Below are 19,212 nucleotides of genomic sequence, written 5' to 3' on the forward strand. Positions count from 1 at the left end.
GGTTAGCCATAGAAACGCATCTCTTACCTGAACGGTTTGAAGGTAAGTAGACATCTTCTGACCATTATTTTACCGTCGGTGCTGCCAGCAATCATTTTTTAAAACATGCGACCCCATGCATAGTTGATATCCACCAAATCTGTAACTTGACGTGGTCAGACATTATCTGAACGTCCCTTGCCGTGGTTCGTTAAACAAAAAACATATGTTAAAAAGATTCCAAAGTGCGTTCCTCCGAGTCAAAGTTGCATTCAGTATGTTCCGCTACCCGTGCGTAAACATGACGTTTCAAGCTTATTCCATCTACTCCGAGACTCGGACGCAAAGTGAGGGGTCCACAAAAGGAAAAATGCCGCAAGTTCTTTGCGAAAATCACACGAGCTAATGTGCTTTCCAAAGAAGATGCGATCATGTGCGCTGCGTTTCCGAGAGAAGAGCTGCGAGGCGCAACTTGAGAGCACAGAGAGCGCGAGTGTGGCGGGCCAGCGGCAGTGCCTTGTGTTCTCTCATTCCTTCGGTTCAAGCTACTGGGGCTCGGTTTCCACGTCCAGGAGGCGCTTTCAAAATAAGTGCTTCAGACTGTGGAAAACCGGAAATAGTTCCAGATGTTGACTGAAATAAAGTTAACGCCTTTCAGCTCCCACATAAATATTCAAAGGAAAAGCTTTTATTTAAAAACGCTGACTTGCGCAGGCTCACATTAGTCTGCCTTGTCTGACCTTAAAAGGAATAGCTTACATATTTTGTTGCAACAGTTAACTATTCATAACAGTTGTGAATATAGTGGCCAAAATTATATGTTATTATTAAAGATCTCTCACGCCGTCCACTTTATGGTTTGTAGCCGTTGAAGCCACAAAGCTCCGGTTCAGCTTTTCAGCACCATGGACAGCGCCACAGCAAAAAGGAATCGAGCTAAAAGGCAAAGCAAGTTTATTTAAAGGAAATGAACTCAAATTATATATAAAAGCTCTGAAATATAAGAATGGACCTAAAGCTCAAAAAGTGTATTCCTACATGTGTGACATTTCCCTGGACTTTATGAACTCAGGCTGAATGAACTCTACTCCTCTTGCTATTATCCTTTTCTCTTCCTAAATGTACTTTTGTAAATGTTGTTTTATTACTATTGTATTGTAGTGTTACTAAATAATATGTTGTGTTTATGTTCCCTCATCCTGACATGTAACTGTTGACGACACACAGGCATGTTTGTTGTATCAAGTTTATGCACCTAGTTGTGTGTAATCAAAAAAAAAAAAAAAAAAAAAAAGAAAAAGTTTATTTAAAGGGTAAAATTCCTCCACAAAGTCATTACAGTTTAAATTACTGTTTTACTAATGGCCAAATAAAAATGTGCACAAAACTGTATGAAGATAAATGAGCACTTAGATCTTTTTTAATTGTATTCACTTGACAGATTGTTAAATAGTCCTTAAAGAGTAAGTGCAAACACAGAGGCCAGTGTTTGCCTGGAGCAGAGCTGGACTCCTGTGGTGTGGTGATCTTTGGAGGGACCGGTCTTGAAATAAAATGACAGTGAGATCTCAGCCTTCATGCATCACTTGTTCTGCTACATGTGGATTTGACTGACAGCTCAGTGCCCACACAGGCTGCCCCTCTCTGCAGGCTCTGGGAATTCTTCGGCTCCATCAGCAAGACTCCTGCAGGGCAAACACTGGATTTACACCTTTTGTTTGTGTGCGTGTGATGCGCTGCGTGAATATTTGACTCGCAAACATAGCTTCATGCACACATATGCTGCGTTTCCATGGTTTCTGGGGATGTTACATTAATTTGCATTCATTTCCAAGAGACCAGTCTTAATGGTGCACTGCGTAACATTTCTAGAGGAGGATCCGCCACCTGCTTGCCTCGTCTAGAATATTACACTGTATAGATCAATGTATCACGAGGAAGAAAAGCAGGTTACACCATTATGCCACATTACAATTCAGATCTGTGGAGAGTCGCATTATTCAGACAATGAATTGATGTATTTTTGAGCAACAGAAACACCCATAATAAATAAATGCTAGATGGATATGCTTAATGTCATACCATTTAACATTCCTTGTTTCTATGGATATGTCATTGCTCTGCCTGGAATGTTCCACAGTATGACATTATTTAACAGTTCTACTTTACATTTATTAAATTGTGGCTGGTTTTATAGCACAAAAATACCTAGAAAAACGGACATTCTGACTGTGAGCTGTAACGTGGCCTGGTTTGGTCTCCATGAAGTTAGAAAGATTTCAGACCATACTGAGAAATACATAAGGAGAAAAGCAAGAAATGTTACACAATGCACCTTTAACCTAAACAATAAGCTTCATCTTTTAAATCCATATTTACATTTCAAACCATGCTCTTTTTCTAATAATAAAGAACTTAATTTAATGGGTATTTTTGTTCCCATAACGAAGAATGGTGTTCATGAATTTGAGTGTGTACAGATTTTAGTCCCCACAACACTATAAACCTCTACCCATATGCACACACAGGCCTATTCATATGCAGCTGAAATGATCAGAGTCTAAGATGCTTTTTCAGACGCACAGAAAACCCAGAGGCTTAGGCTTTTCAGATCTGTTTAGCATCACACTGAGCAAATATAGACATTATCTCCACTGTGCTCTTTAGGAATGGCTCAGAAAATATAAGGTTATGCAGAGGTGACAGCAGCAGTGCCCTCTTCTTCATGTTAGTGCATACCTGTTTGGTTGTGATTGTTCCAGCCTGTGTCCTCCGCTCCCCTCTGTAAAGGTCCCCACGTGCTTCTTGTCACTGGGCCTAATGAGCTGTCTCTACCTTAAAACAGCCTCTCCCCTCTGGCCAGGCTCTCCACTGCCTTTAAATCCCCACCAGACCAAGCACAACCAAAGCAGATTTTCTTTTGTCTGCTGCATCCCTGGTCTGCTTTAGTCTCATCCAGTAGTTAATGATAAAAAACAATGCTCTTATACAAAAAGCTCTGCGCTGTGCCAGTTATAACTTACTGATTTTGGCCGTGATATATAAATTGTTTTCCAGTCCAGCTAGAAAATATGGAAATAGTTTTAGACAATTTCTTGTGGAGGGTCCGCTACCTGCGTATCTCCATGGAAATGTTTTTGTTTAGTCTAGAATGTTCCACAGTATAGATTAAACCTGTATTACGAGGGAGACAAGCAGGTTACAGCACTATGTATGCTACATTACAGTTCAGATTTGTGGAGAGTCACCCTATTCACAGCAGGAATTACTGTGTTTTTGAGCAACAGAAGCACCTGTAATGAATAAAAGCAAGATATATGTGCTAGGTATGTTTAATGTCATACCTTGGAGCATTACAGGCAAAGCAATAACATCTCCATGGAGACAAGTAGGTAGCAGAGCTTCCACCAGAAAAGTTCCACGGTGCACCTTTAATACAAAAGTCCCCACACTCTGTCAATTATAACTTACTGGTTTTAGTCATGATATATAAATTGTTTTTGAAAAACATGGGAATAGCTTTGGACAACTTCTAGTGGAGGGTCCACTACCTGCGTGACTCCATGGAAATGCTATTGCTTTGTTTAGAAAGTTCTACAAAATAGATTAAACATATATCATGAGGGAGACAAGGAGGTTACAGCACTACATACGCTGCATTACAGTTCAGATCTGTGGAGAGTCACCCCTGTTCACAGCAGGAATTATTGTGTTTTTGAGCAACAGAAGCGCCTGTAAAGAATAAATGTAAGATATATGTGCTAGGCGTATGTTTAATGCAGGGGTCTCCTACCAGTAGCTTTCTACCCTGTTCCAAGTAGCTCACCAAGGTATTTCTGAATTATACGATTTATACTATACTAATTGTACTATATCGTACTATTATATTATGAATAAGTAAAATTTCATTAATGAAATGCCTATTACCACTGTACATGTGTTATTTTGATGCCTAACTTCATACACTAAATGGACAGTGGTTTATGTTTTATCGGCCTGTACCTCGTCTAAGGCTCTCTGTGGTTCTTATATAAGCTCAATTTCTTGTGACCATTGAAACTAGTAGCTCTCTGGCATTTTTGTTTTATAAAAGTAGCTCACTGGAGGAAAAAGGTTGGAGATCCCTGGTTTAATATCATACCATGGAGCATTACAGGCAAAGCAATAACATCTCCATGGAGACAAGTAGGTAGTGGACCCTTGATCAGAAAAGTTGTGCAGTGCAACTTTAATACAAAAGTCCCCACACTGTGCCAACAGCTAACTGATTTTGACGGCAATATAAAATTATTTTCCAATAAAGCTAAAAAATATGGGAATAGCTTTGGACAGTTATGAAATTATGAATATTAAATTAAACCGGTTTCTCTCTTTAAAATCATTTAAGCAGTTGGGCAATCAAATATATTTCTGTCACAATGGATGCCTATTCTCTTGTATTTTCCTCAGTGTCAGACCGCATCCTTTGACTTCATCTGCCCTCTGATTCATTCCCAGTCCCTTGATGCATGTACAGTATGTTGGGGTAATGACAGTGTGATTAATGGGGCACGCAGCTGTCAGCTGACTCCTTCAGACTGGGTTAAACTACACACAACCAACTCACATTCACTGGATTATGGCAATTGATAATCTTGTATTCAGGGTAAATGAATGCATGTGGGCCTCACAGCTCAGCATGAATACATGTTTCATTTTCACATCTGCACAAAATCTGATCTTCTTAAAGGGAACATGTATTTGAGAAAATGATTGCACTATAAAGAGGGACTAGAACTGTTCCACGCTACTGGCTTTGCAGCGCCTAAAAATAAAAGAATCTACAAATGCACAAACTAATGTGGCCATTTCACTAGTCACGCATGATCACTTATTTTATTGTTTTTAAATACTATGGCAAGAATCTCCATATTAGTCTGATACCAATGAGTTTTGTGATAAAATGCAGTGAAGTCTTCACTTGATGTGCAGAAGCTATACATTTTCCTTGTCAGAACTGATACATCACTCTACTCTGTCTGAGGCTTTACTAGACTTACAGACATAAAGAACTGACTTGTGCTGTTAGACAAGACTCTCAAACTAGCCAACATTATCCAAATGTTTTCCAGTTTTCCTACCATTTATTTATTTATTATTTTTTTTTCCGTTTTTCATTTCTCTCCAGCGACTAGGATAGGAATTGGAATACACTAGATGGTTTGCAAGAATCCTGCAAGTGCAAGTCCGGGCACCAGCCAATCAGTGAAGAGCCAGACATTCTCTGGGGCAACGATTCCCAAGATCGAGGATTTAAAGCCGGAACAAAGAGAATGTTTGGTGAATTTTATCAAGGGGAAAGAAAGCTGTTATTGCCCTTCTTCCTACGGGATTTGGGAAAAGCTTAACAAAACAGTTAGCCCAGTTAGTGGCGCATTACATAGGTCATGACCAAATAGCAGCGATTGGTTAAATAAAAAAAGTACCAGACTACCGTCGAGCGAACTAATCCTAATGCTACGAGGTCAGACGGTTTCTACAAAGTGAAACTGGCTTATGAATCAGGCTAGTAAATAGGGCCATGAATGCTTATATTGACCACAGGCTCCTGAAAATAGGTTGTTTAAATCCATTTTGTGATTTTTTTCTTGAATTTTAGGCAAACTTAAAACTTTTTTGACAGTGTTTGCTAACGTGTGTATTGTGCCACCATGGTAACTAACACCCCCAACATAATGCCAAAGCAAAGCATCAACCGAAACACTTTTTTTTTTCTGTAAAGCTTCTCCGACCAAGCACCAAATACAGACATACTCCTTAGTCATGGAATGGTATTTTTTATGCAATTCCGTTTTTAATACAATCTACAAGGAATCCGATCAGCTAAGCGCAGAAATGAAAATAATGAAACAAAACAAGTGATGAAATCTTTTTCCCATTAGCTTTCAACACAACATCACTTCTGAGCCTGACATATTACAAGGCAATTTGGGAGCTGTTTATCCGTACAACAACATACATCGATTTTCTCTTATTGAAGTCAGGAAAGGTCAACGGCACTTCCTATCCCACGGTGCATCTGGCTGCGAGATCCAAGTGAAGAAGAAGAATGTGTAAACAAAACACCGCTCTAATCAAGTGATACATGTAGATCATTACTGTCGGAGGAAGTTAAGACGAGGGCAAACTCAAGAGCAAAATACTCACCCAGATCACGTCGCTAAGAGCATTTCAGTGTCATCACCCACGGCAACGAAATTAATTTAATCTGCGGCCATAAAACACAAGTCTCTGAAGCAAATGTATGTAACAATAAATCATAATCAAATAGAACAGAACTTCTCAAAATAAAAACGTAGAAGTTTTTTCAACAGATTTGAAAAATATTTTTTTAATATAAATATTACTGACATTAGTACTATTACAACTACTAGGCTTCTAATAATTACTACTAAAATTTCTAGGTGTCTACCACTACTACAACTACCAGGTTTCGACTACTACTTCTACTAACAACAACTACTACTAACAACTACTACTACTAACACCTACAACTACTAACACCTACTACTACTAATAACTACTACTACTAACAACTACTACTAACAACACCTACTACTACAAACACCTACTACTACAAACACCTACTACTACTAACAACAACTACTACTAACACCTACTACTAATAATAACTACTACTACTAACAACTACTACTAACAACACCTACTACTACAAACACCTTTTACTACTAACAACTACTACTAACACCTACTACTACTAACAACTACTACTAACACCTACTACTACGAACACCTACTACTACTAACAACAACTACTACTAACAACAACTACTACTAACAACTACTACTACTAACAACACCTAGTACTACTAACTACTACCAAAACACTTATTACTGCTAACAACTACTACTAACACCTACTACTAATACCTACTACTACTACTAACACCTACTACTACTAAAAACTACTACTACTAACAACTACACTACACTAGTACTAATAACTTCTACTACTACCAGAACCTACTACTTACTACTACTACTACCAACTACTACCACCTGCTACTACTACTACCTCTACTACCAACAACCACTACCAGTACTACCAAACTACTACTACCACCTACGACATGCTCTTATCTACTACTACTTATTACTTACTACTACTACCAACCATCACCGCAGCTTTTCCCATTTCAAAATCAAACCTCAAATAAAAAATATATTTTATAGAAAACACATCTTCTCATCCGCAGTTCTCGTGCTGTTTTTGGAGTTTGGAGGTAGCTTTTTGTTTTTATTTTTTCCTCATCACTTAGAGAAAAGGGCAAACTGCTTCATTGTTCAGTCAAATGTGATATTTGTGATTCTGTGTGTGTGTGTCAGCTTTTGTATTTCAGAGCTACACAAAGGTCCACAAAGGAGGGACAAAAGACAGGAAATTAGCCCTGCCAATGGAGACATGGGTTTCTTTGTCTGTGTGCTCGATATTTACCCCTCAACCTGCTTTTGTCTTGTCAAACAAAACCCGACTGAGGAGCTTTCTGCCACTGAAAGCAAGTGTTAATTACTTATCTTGCAATTTTACTTGTCTAGTTTTTGTTGACAATAATGCAGGGCCCTTATGAATGCAACTGGACAGAGTAAACAAAAGGTACGACAGAAATCAACTGCAAACACTGGTGAAACGTAACAAAGTAAAAATAGTTAAGTATTGTAATTAAGTAAAAAATTGTAGGAATCTACTTAAGTACATTTTGAAGTGAATACTTTTTACATTTACTTCACTAAATTTGAGATGTAGGCAGGTATCTTTCTACTCCACTATATATATATATATATATATATATATATATATATATATATATATATATATATATATATATATATATATATATATATATATATATATATATATATATATATATATATATATATTATATTTTTTTTTTTTTTATTACAACCTGAGGGGCTTGTAGTTTGAGCAAACAAAAATATACAATTAAACCAATACATTTGAAGCTTTAGATCTGAAAATCTGCACGAACTACGGGCACTTTAAAACTTTAACTTTTTCATATGATACTTTTACTTTTACTAGAGTATTTTTTTGCTTCAGTATCTGAATTTTTACTTAAAGGTGCACTGTGTAACATTTCTGGTGGAGTTTCTGCCACCTGTCTATGGAGAAGAAAGCTTGTATATGGCAAGAATTTAAGTTTTTAAAGGTATTTTTGAGTTATAAAACACCTGTAATTGAACACATGCAAGGGACATAGGTTTAATGCCCTACTGTGGAACATTCCAAAGAAATAGCATCTCTGTGGAGGCAAGCAAGTAGCAGACCCTCCGCCTTACAAGTTACACATTGCACCTTAAAGTGACAAAATTGAGTACTTTTTCTACCACTTATTGTAACTGAAAGGAAGTGGTTCAATTAACTACTACTACTAACACCTACTACTACAAACACCTACTACTACTAACAACTAATACTAACACCTACTACTACAAACACCTACTACTACTAACAACTACTACTACTAACAACTATTAACAACTACTAACAACTACTACTATTAACACCTACTACTACTAACAACTACTACTAACAACACCTACTATTACTAACAACAACTACTACTAACAACAACTACTACTACTACACCTACTACTACTAACAACAACTACTACTAACACCTACTACTACTAACACCTACTACTACTAACAACAACTACTACTAACACCTACTACTAACAATACCTACTACTACAAACACCTACTACCAACACCTACTGCTACTAACAACTACTACTAACACCTACTACGACCCTCCGCCTTACAAGTTACACATTGCACCTTAAAGTGACAAAATTGAGTACTTTTTCTACCACTTATTGTAACTGAAAGGAAGTGGTTCAATGGAGAGAGTGGAGAGAGATTGGTCCTCATCTCATCTGGTGGGATCATTCGGACATTTTGGAAGGGTGCTGAAAATTCGATTGGGAGCTGTGAGGTTGATTGACAGGAACGGGGCAACACCAGGAAGACAATTTGCATTTTCATTACGTTCGAATTGACTTGAGGCTCCTGTGGGTTTACACTGGGACCAAGAGTCATACAAACAGAATGTTGTGTGAGTGGGAGATATCGTTTCCTTGTTATGATTACAGAAGCAAGGAGGAAAATCAGTTTTGGAATTATATCACAGGCAAAATATTATGACCACTAAAAAGAGCAGTGACATAAAGATTACATTTTCAACATGACAAGTTAATGAAATGCGTAATTCTGCTGAGAAATGTCACGAAAATGGGGTGTGAAATGGATTAATTTAGATGTTTCTAAGAGTGGTATTCTACAACAGAAGGGTCCATAATACACTGTTTTCTGATTTATAATGTTGTTTCCTCATCAAAACCATATATGGAGTTGTGTTTTGTTTCATTCACACATTTAAAACACAAATCCTGCATATTTAAACTGAGTTCTTCTCTCAAACAGAAAGCAAACAATACAGGAGGTGCTCCACTGTGTTGTAAACACCTGCACTAGACTCATCTGGGGAATTTCAGCCCTGGAACTGCCAATCTCTACTTGAACAAAGGGTGAAAGGAGCTGTTACATTGATCGCTTCATGACATCAAAGGTGGAAGAGGGCATATTGAGCTTTGGAGATATAGACAGACTAATAATAAAGGATTACTCAAACTTGTGTGAATGAAACAAAACACAACTCCAACCTGTATGTTTTTGATGAGCTAACATTATATTATTATTTGGCTTGAAGCTCACAAGGGCCTTTTTATGGGCCTTTTAAGACTCCTAAGACATAGCATTAAAGCATTAACCCCCTGCCCAGGTTACATCCAGGTAAAATATATAGTTTTACTGACCAGTGTCTATATGTAATGTAAATAGTGGGCCTAAAGGCTTGGGCTAACATGACAGAAACCATTTTAAAATGTTGATTAAATAACTGTTAATGTTGTTGATGAAATGTGTCTGTTGCAGTTTAAATGAACTGTAACAAACAGAAAATAACATCATGAGTTTGCCAATTGACTGGAATTGTTAAATTTGTACTTCCCCTGTTATTTGTCTGCCATCTTAGGTGTTCTAGTCAAAAGTGTCCCCAAGGGGCAGGAGCACCTTAAGAAAGTTCCAGGGCAGACAACTCTGGGCTATGGAGGAGAGGTGTTCAAATATTTCTAGTTTTTGAATCTAGTCTATTTTCTGCATTTATCACTGCTAAATAAATCTTAAAAACAGCTCTATTTTGTATGATATTGTTCACTGTTTTTGCTACAACTAACTTCTCAAATACTCCTAACTTACCTGTACTTCCAGCCTAGAGAAAGAGAGGGTCCAGTGATAAAAGGAGTCAGCCGTGTGTTGCTGCAATGCTGTTATTAACCTTTTGTCTTTATGTTGTAAATATATTTCTTTTTCTTAGTGATGAATAAGTGGAGTTAGTACGACCTTAGCTGGCCACCTGAGACAGAGCACCCATCCCAAGTCTCTACCCAGCCACATCAGTAAATATCTATATTATATACCATTGTCGTGCCGTGGTCCTTGCTAGTGGAATGCACTTGGGTCTGCACTGGACAAATTGGCTCAGCTCTGCTCTGTTCCTCCTCAAACCTGCTGCCTGTTGCTATTCGGGCTATTACGCTATATTTATATTCTTAGGGTGGCATAGATTTGTCAAAGTAAGGCTCATTGTAATACAGCAAGTCTCCTAAAATGAGCAGTTGATGAACAGTTGATGTTTGCTGTAACTTTTGATGAAATCCTGTAAACAAACCACTATATTGTAAGACAACACCCAGGACAGTAACACTAAGTAATGATAGCATCGCTCATGGTTAAATTTATGCCGAGCTCTTCTTCAGACCATCCCTCTGCCAGACTGTTTTGACAGCAGCCACAGAAGGGGGTGACATCATTGAGGAGACGGCCTGTTTAGATCCACCAGGGGGCACCGTGGAGCCCCCTCTGTCACTGTAAGACTGACAGGGCCGTGAACTTGTGCTCCCAAAGTGAAGTGACGAGCGACTGTACCGAACACCAGTGACACAATCCCTCCAGCAGCTCACAAACAGGAAGCAGCAGATCCACGCTGTGATCTAAGCCCAGACAGGGAGAGCCTCAGTGGACGAGCTGTCATAAGCACACACAGAGCAGAAACTAGAACTTTGGAGGAGAATTTGAAGTTTTGTTGTGAAGGAAGACACAGCTGTACCACCAGGATAGGGAAAATAACACCACAAGAGTGCATTTGTTATGTTGCTCACAAAAACTGTTATGGAGATGCTTTGAAGCAGTCTCTATCCATCACAGTTTGCCCTCTAAATAACCAGCTCACATACTTAAACTCTGAGACTTTTTCGGCGCACTAAATAACTTCTACTTTTCTTGAAATTTTCCACAGTATGGCATTAAACCATTTTATCTTGTATTAACTCAATGATAGATTTATTGCTCCAAAATGACCTTGAAAAACATAATTATTATTTCAGTGAGCAGGTGCCTTTCCACACATTTGACATGTTTTTTGGCCTGGTCTGTTTATCTTAAAATGCTGGAATTTAAGTTTAATGCCATATCTTGGTAGCCAGGCTGGCGCCATCTAATGCCTCCACTCAATTTCATTTCTCTCCAATGACTAGGTCAGGAATTGGAAGACACTAAACGGTTCACAAAAAAAATGGAAGTGCGAGTTCGGGCACCAGCCAATCAGCGAAGAGCCATATATTCTGTGTTGGCAACAAATCCTGAGATCGAGGATTTAAAGCTAGAACAAAGAGAATGTTTGGTGAATTTTATCAAGGGGAAAGGTGTTATTGCCCTTCTTCCTACAAGATTTGGGAAAAGCTTAATATATTAGTGCCACTTTACATATGTCATGACCAAATAGTTAAATGAAAAGAAGTACCTGCTTACCATCGAGCAAACGAATTCTAACGCTGCAAGGTCAGACGGTTTCCACGAAGTGAAACCGGCTGATGAATCTGGCTAATATTGTGGGACATTCCATGCAAAACAATAACATTTCCATGGTGACAAAACAGCAAATACTCTACCAGAAATGCACCTTTACAGTATTTATTTTACAATGTTTCCTAATATAACATACTAACTTGAACAGATGCTTAAGGCTGGAATATTTTTTTATGAATCACTGCTAACTTCTAACTCAGATTAACTGTGATAAAACACACTTCACTCTGACATGGGCCTTTATAGTGGAGTGCATTGTGCCTTGGTTTTTTTGCCCATTAGCCAGTGTGACTGTGATGAACTCTCGTGTGACAGTTGACTCCAGGGTGATGTTCACAGCCATGGGCACGTTCAACACACACACAGGCACATGCACGTACACACACACACAGGCACACACATACACATACATACACACCCACACAGTGTCCTGGTTATCTCTGCACTGACTCAACTCCATCTGCGAGGGCTTGTCTCCCAAACTGATCTTACACTAGTCTTGATCCCACGTCTACACGCAAAACTTAAACACATCAATCATATATGAAGTTATCGTGATGTCTTCATACATTACAAGGTGCATTGTGTAACGTTTCTAATGCTTGTCAATGTGGTGATGTTATTGCTTTATCTATAATGTTACACGGTATGGCATTAAACTCATCTATCCTCTATTTTATTGCTTAAAATTTTTCAAAAACACAAATTCTGACCTGTAAAATGGCCTGGTGGTGTCACATGTTTGTCTCTATAAAAACAGAAGAAACAGATGGCAAACTCTCAACCAGATAAGTTACATAGTGCACCTTTAAATACAAAAAACAAAACATATAGCTCCAGATAAATGTAACAACCCCCCTTTCAGTACAATATAAGACTGAGACAGTTTCCCCCTGTTGTGTGTAGAGCCACAAGTTTGAGCTCAGCAGCAGAGTGGAGAAAAGAGCAGTGATTGATTCATGCTCCTTATGCAGCAATAAACGAGCGGGCAGGAGAAAATCAATGAAGGTTTGCAACAATGGTCGCTGTGTGCTGGATATTATGCTGCCACCACAGGGTCACACTGGGACAAAAGGGAGCCACAGTTTAAGATGAGACTAAGGGACCCAAAATCTGTACCGTTGTTAAAAATACTGTTTCAAAAGACTCTGTTTAATGGTAAGTTATTGTAAAAAAAAAACAAAAAAAACAATACACTAGGAGAAGTCAGAGAGCAACTTAACACTGAATAAACTGTGTTACTGCTTTTACTACATTACTTCTATTTTAAAGGGCCTATGTTTCACTAACAGCAGAGACAAGGAGCTGCTGGTAACCATGTAACTAAATGTGCTCATGAAAAAGGGTGCAGTTCATTGAAAAAGAAAAATATCAGGCATTCACTTAGTTACAAAATATTTAAAAGCCTTTATTGTGAGCTGCCAGGAAGAATTAAAAACACACCAACATGTGTCGGCTTGCACCTTCTTCAGGATGTGAGATATGAGTTGTGTTTGTTTCATTCACACAAGTTTAACACACAGACCCTGCATGTTTAGGCTGTTTTCTTTTCTCAAACAGAAAACACTCTGTTCCACCTTGTGTTAATACATGAAGTGCTCCACTGTGTTTTAAACTTCATACACCTTCATTAAAATTTTGAATATTTATGATCATTTGGATAATTTCAGCCTTGGAACAGCCAATCTCTGAGCTAAAAGGTAGCCATTAACTTGGAAACTATCCCTTCATGACATCACAAGGTGGAACAGAGCTTTTTGAGGTTTGGAGATGTAGACAAACTAATGATGCAGGGTTACTCAAACATGTGTTAATGAAACGAAACACAACTCCAGGTATGTTTCTGATGAGTAACATGGCTAAAAGCCACAAGAGTCAATTTGTGCAATATAGGACCTTTAAGTAGGCTTTAGTGTTAAAATTAAACTGAATACATTTTTTAATTTCTAATACAGTTATTTAGTTTGCATAATATTATTTCAGATAGTTTCCAGGATTTGCAGGCTCATAGTACTTTCTGTCAAACAATCAATAAGCATACATTTAAGTTGTCTCTGCCCTGAGACTGCAATAGCTGCTTAAGTACCTAATTGCCTGTACTTTATTTTACCATCTTCTTGTACTTTCTCCACCTAACTGTTTCTAAAAGTAGACAGAGACCCCTAAACAGGATCGATGGAGCCTGAGTTTACACCGGGCAGTAATGTGTCAGCCACACTGGGTCCAGGTTGTGGAGTCTGACTGATTAAAGCAATGAATCATGGTAGAGCTTTGTGCGCTGTTGCCATCATCTCACAAACAAACTGGCAATATGAAGCAATGTAGAATGTAATCTGTCTGGAAAACTAGCACCTAAGTCAGTGTGAAAGAAGATGTTTTCAAGTGAACGTACAAGTTTATTACAGAGTCCAATTTTTATCTTTGGTTCACAGTTTGACAGGACTTATAAATCAGGAAGGAGGATCAGCCGCAGGGTCTGTAGCAGATTTGTAAAACCGGAGGCGAGTTTGTGTCACGACAGTTTAAAGGAAGCTTAAAGGAAGTTCACAGAGCAGAGAGGGCAGAGCTGTTATACCAAACACACAAGAGATGTTGGCACATGTTTACATTAATGTAAAATTAGAATGAGCTGTGATTAGAGAAACGTTCAGGTTGCCAGTAGCTTCATGTAAGGCAATAGATCATGTGTCTCAAGGACACAACAAACATGTGCCCTGGGTAGACTGGGAAAAGAAGTAGATAAAGGCAGCTTTGTTGGGAGAGTGTTCGTCAAGTGATCCAAAGGTTGCTGCTGGTTTGAAGTTGAGATCTATTCACCAACAGGTTAAAGGTTTAATCCCACATATTATATATTTATTTAAAACAAGGAAAGTGCAGAGAAAACATTAGTTTCAGAGAAAAGATGCTCTACGCTAGATTAAGCTACAAGCTACTTTCCATTTGCAGCGCTTGGGCAGGTACAGAACACATTAAATGGATAGTCCAGCGTGTTGACATAGGGCTTCATTTCCTAGTTAGTCAGAGTGTTGGAGACGTGTGGAGACACTTTTTAATTATTCCATCCAGTCCTTGTATTTGCAGAGGTCGCTGGTGCTAGGGTAGCGTATGTCAATGGCCATAGTTATCCTGCTACTAAAAACAGTCTTACCCACTCCACAAAGCACTTGAAGCAAATCTATTATTGCACCAGACTGTCAATGTGAATGTGTGTGTTGATAGAATAATTATATAAGTAAAACCAACCTTGCATTTGAAGGATTTATGTCTGAGCAGCAGCAGCAAGTTGTACTTCCTGATAGAAAGCTTGGCAGCAGTGGACTGATATATGAGAAAATAGTCCCTCAACATGTGACGATTCATGCGATGCAAGGTTAGACATTTACATCGATAGTCTGGCATAATAATAGATTTGCTTTGGGTGCTTTGTGGAGTGGGTAAGACTGTTTTTAGTAGCAGGATAACTATGGCCAATAATATACACTAGCCTAACACCAGCGACCTCTGCAAATGCAAGGACTGGGTGGAATATTTTTTTAAAAGTGTCTCCAAAATTTCAAATTCATCTTCTTCACCAAGCTCCCAGCAACCTGCACATATTTTGTTATTAATAAATCCTAATCCTAGTTCATTTTTGGATTTTTCTCTGCCTTATTTGATCCACCAGTCATTACAACACCTCAACTACAACTCAACTTTAGCCTCAACTACATCTGAGTACTTCTAAAATACCCTAAAAAACAACACAGTGAAACCAGTTCTCTGCACAATGAAGCTTCAAACTGCATTTTAAAGTTAATTGCTGAGAAAAGTACACTTTGCATCACTATTTCTTCTCTTTGCTCACCCACACACTTCTGGAAGTACAGCTATATATTCATCTGAAATGCACTTTTTCACAAATCACTCAGACTCTAAGCTTTTCTATTTTTCCAGTCTCATGCGTGTGTTATATGAGCCCAGACCATGGAAATAATGGGAAATGGTTGGGGTCCCTCCTGCAGGTCTGATACTGCCCCATACTGCGCCGACCCAGAGGCTGATCACAGAGAGCCAGAGCAAACACAAGGACTCCCTGATCATAGGACGGGGCACAGCGGGGCACTATACTGGATCATGGCTTATACGCTCACTCCTCGCCGGACACATTTCACGGTTCAGATCACCGCTCGCCATTAGAACAACCTGGGAAATGACAAAATGGCCACCTTAAAGGGCCCATGTTACGCTATTTTCAAATCTATGTTATAATGTATCCTCATCACAAATATAGCTGGAGGTTTTTCTTCTTTTTTTTTTTAACACAGAAAAGGTAAGAGCTTCAGAGGTTCTCTTAGTGCAAAATACTGAACAGGTGCTTCTTAAGGACACCTCAAACACTAGTAAACAAGAAAAATGACCATGCATGCAGTAAAAAACAGTACTGTGACAAGTATAAAAAGGTGGTCAAAAAGGTCTAAGGTGCTCTGTTAGTAAACATAAAAGTCCTATGGCGAGGAGAAAATTCAGTTTGTCGACTGGACAAAAGTTAGTTTGGTTGAAGACGTTTCGCAGCTCATCCAAGCTGCTTCTTCAGTTCTGGTCCGAATGCTGGTGGACACTTCCTTATATGCAGGGAGGAGCTAACTACACTGAAATAACTGTTACGGCACAGGCCTCCAGATCCTCCTGGCCATATTTGCCTACCGTGTTGTGTGTATGTTTGCAAGCCTCCATATACAGTTTGATGCTGTGATTGGAGGAATCGATTTAAGATGGCATCTGGAGCCCCTCCGCTGAATGTGGAAACCTGGAACACCTGGCCAATCCCAGTACACTGGAGCTCCGGCCCTATAAAAGGACCCCCCCTGCCACTCTGGGCAGCTGTTCTGTTTGTGGACTTGCTTGCCATCTTTGTGTCTCTCGTGCTGTGTTTGTTGAGATACTAGATTCCTGGTGACTTAGACTGTTTTTTTGTTTTCTGTTTCATTTAGTGTACCCCGTTTTGGTTTGCTTATCTTTCCTTATATTGTTAGCCACTCTGTTTAGAGCCTTTTTTGTTATTCTTGTAAGAATCATTGTTTTGTTTGGTTTACCTTACAATTCTGTTAAATAAATCACAACTTTAGTTTTACCATTTTTCAATCTTGATTTTGTTACTTCCCCCTGTCCCTAGCAGAGCTGGGTCGTAACACTAACACACCTACTTGTTTACAGTTTCTTTTGTTAGTTCTATTGATCTGTACAGGGTGTGGGGTCTAATTAGCAGAACAATTCATGGCCATAATGGAGCTTCCACACCTCTGAACCTGACCTGGCTACACCTATTGTTCTCTTGTTTGTTTTGATTTAGGTTTGAGGATGGAGTTGTAAATAGGAGATAGATGGTGTCTGAGGCCTCCATTTCTGTTGAGAGAAGGATTCTCTTTCTTAACAAAAATGGCTTCTTTCACTCCCCTCTCAAACCGATTCTTTTCTCTGGCTAAAATCTGTACCTCGCTGTCCTCAAATGAGTGGCCTGTGGCTTTTAAGTGGAGATGTACAGCAGACTGCGGTCCACTGCTCTCTCTCGTCTGTGTTGGTACATCCTCTTGTGAAGTAGCTGTTTAGTTTCTCCAATGCAGCATTCACTGCAGTCTTCACTGCACTGAATGGAGTAGACCACATTGCTTTGTTTGTGGCTTGGTGTTTTGTCCTTTGGGTGGACCAGTCTCTGTCTTAGAGTGTTCGTAGGTTTGAAATAGACTGTTGTCTGAAAATCCACTGTAGTTTTTCAGAAACACCAGCCATGTTTAGAATAGTTACCCCCTTTCTCCTGGGTTCTGCTTCTCTGTTGTCCTGTTTTTTAGTTCTCTTGGTTTTGTTGAAGACCCATTTTGGATATCCGCAAACAGATATAAGGAAGTGTCCACCAGCATTCTGACCAGAACTGAAGAAGCAGCTTGGATGAGCTGTGAAACGTCTTCAACCTAACTAACATGGATTCTACCTGGACGACCGAGGGATTCTTCACATAAAAGTCATATATTGCTTACAGGGGATGAGCCAACGCATTTGGACACAGGTTGTTTTTACATGGAGTTGTGTTTTGGGTCATTCAAACATGTCGAACACACAAACCCTACATGTTCAGGGGTCAGCAGTTACTAGACTACATTACTGATTCCCAAATCCTTCCTAAACACCCATAGACTTGACAAAGCCTAATACATGATACATGCACTTTAACACTTTAGACTTCTGTTTTAGTTGGCAGGATTTAACAGACTGGGAGGGTGGGGCTTAAGGGGAAAAAGATCAGAGCAGAGGAAAGCTCTGAACTGAAGACATTTCCTAATCTTCATCCTCCCATGTGAAAGTAAAATAATCATTTGGAAATTGGTCTTCAAACACATTCTCTTATAACTAAAACTAAAAATTGTCAAACTTTTTCCAATTACAAAAATGCAAGAGAAAACAGCTAAAATACTCCAGTGGATTTGAGGTAAACAAGAATGGAAGAATCAGAACCCTGCCAACACTAATCTTTTACAGTTACACTTAAATCCGTTACACCTTCACGCCCTTGTTGTTAATAGATTAATGTAATCCAGTTATGGCATCACAAATATACACCACTCACCGTAGTTTTCTGCCAAGTAAACAATTTTGAAAATAAAGGAAATTAAAGAAGCCATATTACGCTATGTTATAATGTTTCTTCATCACAAACATACCTGGAGTTGTGTTTTGTTTCATTCATACATGTTTAACACACAAACCCTGCATATATAGGCCAAGATCTTCTCTCAGACAGAAACCTTGTGATGTTATGTAATGGAAGATGTGCTCCACTGTGTTTTTAAACTCCTTACATTTTGATTTGTATAAGACTGGACCTTGTTTCTGTGTAGACTCTGCACACCTGATGGGGTGACATGTGTTGGAGGAGAGGCACATAGCTGTTTTTTTAAAGAAAACTCTCGTACACTGTCTCACTCTTGATTTTTCTTTTATTGGTATGATGTTTCGGTCCCTCAGACCTTCAGATATACCTGAGGAAGGTCTGAGGGACTGAAACGTCATATCAATAAAAGAAAAATCAAGAGTGAGACAGTGTGCAGGAGATTTCTTTAAAAACAGATACGGCTGGACCTGAAACCTAAAATTGTCATTGTGTCCTTAGGCAAGGCACTTCACTCACATTGCCTACTATGACAGTGGCGTGTGTGTGAGTGATGGTAGTGGTTGGAGGGGTCAATGGTGCAGAT

The 19,212-nt window shown here is 38.9% G+C and overlaps 3 protein-coding genes across 4 annotated transcripts in view; 1 reads left to right on the forward strand and 2 right to left on the reverse strand.

The window, feature by feature from the left end:
• Positions 1-95, reverse strand: part of LOC110172581 (alpha-1,6-mannosylglycoprotein 6-beta-N-acetylglucosaminyltransferase B-like) — a 157,359-nt gene extending 157,264 nt beyond the window's left edge. The window contains exon 1 of the mRNA XM_055157733.1: positions 28-95. Within this exon, the coding sequence (XP_055013708.1) occupies positions 28-95 (68 nt within the window). The remainder of the gene's footprint in view (positions 1-27) is intronic.
• The window catches only part of LOC129410249 (uncharacterized), a 100,324-nt gene that overhangs the window by 53,271 nt on the left and 27,841 nt on the right, over positions 1-19,212 (forward strand). The gene's annotated exons all lie outside the window — the stretch shown is intronic.
• Positions 1-19,212, reverse strand: part of LOC110172671 (bMERB domain-containing protein 1-like) — a 122,839-nt gene that overhangs the window by 21,867 nt on the left and 81,760 nt on the right. The gene's annotated exons all lie outside the window — the stretch shown is intronic.

This window comes from Boleophthalmus pectinirostris, unplaced genomic scaffold (assembly GCF_026225935.1).
Source record: "Boleophthalmus pectinirostris isolate CB_2022bp ecotype Guang Dong unplaced genomic scaffold, ASM2622593v1 HiC_scaffold_22, whole genome shotgun sequence".
In the NCBI taxonomy this organism is placed as follows: Eukaryota; Metazoa; Chordata; class Actinopteri; order Gobiiformes; family Gobiidae; genus Boleophthalmus; species Boleophthalmus pectinirostris.